The sequence below is a fragment of the Salvia splendens genome, chromosome 4 (assembly GCF_004379255.2).
Source record: "Salvia splendens isolate huo1 chromosome 4, SspV2, whole genome shotgun sequence".
Taxonomy (NCBI): domain Eukaryota; kingdom Viridiplantae; phylum Streptophyta; class Magnoliopsida; order Lamiales; family Lamiaceae; genus Salvia; species Salvia splendens.
In genome coordinates, this window is record NC_056035.1 from 39,720,933 (window position 1) to 39,725,654 (window position 4,722).

Genomic DNA, 4,722 nt, shown 5'->3' on the forward strand with positions numbered 1-4,722 from the left:
TCGGTGATTTATAAATCCAAGGTCATATTTTTTCCATGTTTAAATACTATGATGTGTTAATTTTAGGCATCGCTCTAGTAAATTTGTTTAATCGTCTTTGTTTTAGTTTCCGACAGGTACAACGTAACATTTAATGTTTCTAAATTCTTAAAATTTGTTGATTAGTACAATTTAAGTCTTTGATTTAATTTTCGCTTATGTCATTGCTTGTTTTAGTGTATTTTCAGGCATTTTCTTCCATTAAGTTCATTAGGCTGGTGTCGTGAGATTTGTGATTGTTGTTTGAAACTTTTCCTTAGGCATGGAGTTAATGTGAGACTACTCTTGTGTAATGGGAGAGATTGGCAAAGAATTTCTAAGATGTGTAATGTATCAATTACTTTTATTTATTGTATTCATATGAGAGTACAAAAGATCAATCGACAAACATAAAAATAAAAAAGTAAAGAAGATCAACCGACAAACATACAAATAAAAAAGCAATGGAGCAACACATATCCTGACAGTACCAGCCAACTCCATCTATCTATGTAGTCTCACATATTGGCCCGTGCGTGTATATATAACCAAATATTGTTTGTTGTTCTATTTTGCTTTCAATTAAATAATGTGGCATCAACCGATTGCCTTAACATTTTTTATTTAAGAGCAAATGATGTCTATATTCCTAAAAAACATAATCAAGTATTTTTAATAAGTTCAAATCATATTAGAGTTATATAGCAAGGTATATACTAGTAGCGAGCTAAAAATATACTAGTAATTTGATAATGAAATCTTGTGGTGTGCGATGCAAAACACTTGCCATAATCTAGTAGTATTATTTTTGGTTATAGACATACTTTATATATTAAGGCCCCGTTTGGTAGCTATGTTACGATTAGATAAGAGGATTAATCCGGGTTTATTTGTGCATTTGGTAGCTATGTTAATAAACTTAATAGCCCGTGTTCTGTATCCGGCCCGCACAAAGCCCATTAAAAAATCTATGTTTCAGTCACATATGTAACCACTCATTTTGGCATGTTACATATCAAGGATACCTAGTTAATTTTGCAAAATACATTTTTACCCATAATTTAAAATTTTAGATATAACTTTGGTAATAAAAATAAGCTCCAAAAGAAAAGGAAAAAAAGTTCATATTATTAAACTCACCTAAGTGTGATAATATTGTATTTTAATATTACAACAGTCATAATCAATATATTATACATGAGGCACGTTTAGTATATTATTATTTATAATTACTAATTAGCTAGGAATTGAAGATATTATCAATAAGAGCAATAACTAAGACAAATTTAATATAATTAATTATTGCTCATCTAATCAGGGTAAACTATGCAATCACGTAATAAAGGTAATTTGTATTATCAATTTTATGCTGGAGACATAATTAACGTGGGCTTAGATCTAATTATTTGAATTGTTGTAAAATGTGAAATTACAAAATTTCACATAAAAATAAATAACTATTGTAGGCCCAGAAATCATTAATTATATATAAGAGTAAGACTAGAGATAGGAAATATGCAAATATCTATGCTTGAATTTTAAATTTTAAACTAGTATTACACCGTGCTATGCACAAGACATTTTCAAATATTGATTAGATTATAAACTAATTAAATAAAATTAGAAATAATATCACTATATAAAAATGGTAAACAAAAATTTAATAATATATAATAAATATAGATTAATAATAAATATGAGATAATTAATCACATATTATAATATTTTATTGTTAAATTAAAGATAAAGACATATTATATTAAAGAATTGAACAAGAGAGGAATCACACATAAATTTTGAATTTTTTTTATACACTACACTACCTATAGAATTAAACACACATAATTAAAGTTCTTTATTGAACAGATCCTCTCATTGTCTCACATCTTCTATAAAATATTAATTTAATAACGATATATTAGAATCAATCAAAACTAAAAATTAGGGTAACATAACCCATACTTATAGGAATTATTAGGGCAACATAAGGATTATTAAGTAATTACATAAAATTAATGAGGATAATTTTGACAATTACAATTTTAATTCTTATTTGTGACTGGTTGAACCAAACACTTAAATAAGATAACTCACAATTATCTTAATCTATCAAACACTCAATATATATTTCTTAACTAATTGAAACTATGATAAGTATCATTAATTGTATCATGCCTAGTCGAAACATGACATAGCTACCAAACCGGCCCTAAGAATGTTTCTTAAACATTTGAAACCCAAATCATTCAATTTAAAGCTCAAGCTCCATTACCAATTAAAATAAATAACGTACAAACCCTAATTGAAGGAAAATCAAGACATTTTTTTTCTTCCTTCTCTACCTCTTATCTCAATTCACCAACAAAAAAAAGAAGAAAAAATCAAAAGAAATTAGGAAAAACCTAATTTAATTTCACCAAGAAAAAGGAAAAAGGAAAAAAAAAAAGAAAAGGGCGCGACCACCATTCCCCTCACGAGCCCAGCCCATTGTCGCGCTTCCTGTCCACTTGTCATGCCCCTTCTCTACACCCTATTCCGGTATTCCATCGTCCAGCCCAACCCATTGTCGCGCTTCCGGCCCATTCGCTCCCGTCACCCCTTCACGATCTAACCCTATTCTCAACGACCTCGCCACCGCCGCAAACGCAGCTAAGCTTGTGAGTTGCCCTAGTGAGAAAGTTTGAATTTTAAAAATAATTAAAACTTTATAAATGTAAAAATAGGTGTAGTAATGATACATACGTAATTTTCCACAATTGACTAGATGAGAATGCATCCTCATTGACTCCAAACCCAACCAATCAATACTATAGATTTTTAATCGTATTAATAAAAAGGAAAATACATAGATATTGAAATAAATAAACAAAAATGACAGGTGGAGAAGCAAGATTTGAGGAAAGTGAATTGGAGGTGAGAGAAAAACAGTACTATTACTTTACATAGTATTGTATACTATTTAGACAGAGTGTTGCCTGCCTCCTCACTGTCATATCTTCATATTCTCTCTCTCTCTCTCTGTAGATTCGATTTCATTCACCGCCGATCTCTCCATCTCCTCCGTTTATAATGCTCCAAGTTTTCCAAGGTATGTCAAAACTAATATACATACATATATATGTATCTACTTCTTCATAAAGTTTGAAAGAAAATTCTCTTCTTCTTCTTCTTCTTGAAACTTTGCTATCAAAATATTATTTTTTTTTAAATCCCCTTTAATTTTCTGAAGTAGAGTGACAAAATTGACTTTTTTGCAGCTGAAAAAATTAAAAAAACTGAAGATTTGGTTACATGATTAAAGACTGATAATTTCTCTTAAATGGGTCTGCGACTACAATAGAGATTTAAATTTTTGTTTCCATTTAAAGGAATTGAGATTTGGGTTTTCTGCAACTGAAACAAAAAAATCTTTAGGTGTACGGAGCAAAACACTTGAATTCCCCCATTCGTCCTTTGCTTTCTTGCTTAATATAACTGCCATTTTTTTTTACCATAAATAGTTTAATTCTCATTTTTTCCAGACACAAGCACTGCCATAATTTATTTCAACAAATTCTGTTTTTTGACCATCATTAATATTATCACCATTTTTCGATTATTTTGTTTTTTCTCTTTGTGTGTGGAGATTCTTCTTTTGAAATTTGTGAGTACATTGGAAAAAGGTTCCCTTTTCTGGAAATAGGATCTGCTTTTCCACATCTCATCATCCCTAAACAAAATACTAATAATAATTATTTTAATTATACAGTAGCAATAATTTCAACCCACAATCACAATCATGCTGATATTATTCTTATTATTATTGTAGTAAAATCATTACTAACTTGTAGAAATTTACATATTTTCAGTTTTCTTGTTAATCCCTCATTTTTTGTGGGGTGGGGTGGGTAGGTAGGGTGGGCATGATATGAAGTTCAGGCTTTGTCTCATATTCCCAAATTGTCTTTAAAGAATTCAAAAACTTATCATGTTTTGTCTGGTCATTTTTTTAATATAAACAAGTACATTTAGTAGATATGATAATGTGCATTCGTCAAAATCAAATAAAAACATTATTGTCTCTCATTCTTATGTTTCATTTCTTTTTATTGTTCAATTATCAATTAATTTTCCACATATATGTTTCCTCTCTATGCAGGCTTGATTTGAATATAATAAAAAAATAGAAAAAAAATGGAGGGTGACACATTTTCTGGGCTAGATGGGAAGGTTGTGCAGAATTTTCAAAAAAGCTTTGTTCAAGTTCAAAACATACTGGATCAGAACCGGCTTCTGATCAACGAGATTAACCAGAACCACGAGTCGAAAATCCCGGATAATTTGAGCAGAAATGTTGGGCTAATTAGGGAGCTCAACAACAATATAAGGAGGGTTGTTGATCTCTACTCGGATCTCTCCACCTCCTTCTCCAAGTCAATGGATGCATCGTCTGAAGGCGACTCCAGCGGCGCCTTCAAGTCTGATGGGAAGGCCGGGGCCTTCAAGAGGCACCGGCCCGGTTCTTGAAAGGTAGTAGTAAAGGAAAAGAAACAAAAAAAAAATGGTTAGTTTGAGTAAGTTTGTAACTCAATTTCTCACCACTAGTATATTATTTGTCAAAGAAGAAAATAATAGTGGCACTAAATCTATTTATTTTGATATTGCTTTGTAGTAACTTTGTGTACCTTTGATCTAATTGAATCAAGAATGCCTCTATTTTCTGCA

At 30.5% G+C, this 4,722-nt stretch overlaps 1 protein-coding gene across 1 annotated transcript; it reads left to right on the forward strand.

Annotated features, from left to right (window-relative positions):
- The first annotated feature begins 2,957 nt into the window (after positions 1-2,957).
- On the forward strand, positions 2,958-4,722 carry LOC121798137 (protein ELF4-LIKE 2-like). Its single transcript, XM_042196987.1, has 2 exons — positions 2,958-3,106; positions 4,157-4,722. Exon 2 carries the CDS (start codon positions 4,192-4,194, stop codon positions 4,522-4,524), a length of 333 nt encoding a protein of 110 aa, XP_042052921.1. The 5' UTR covers positions 2,958-3,106; positions 4,157-4,191; the 3' UTR covers positions 4,525-4,722.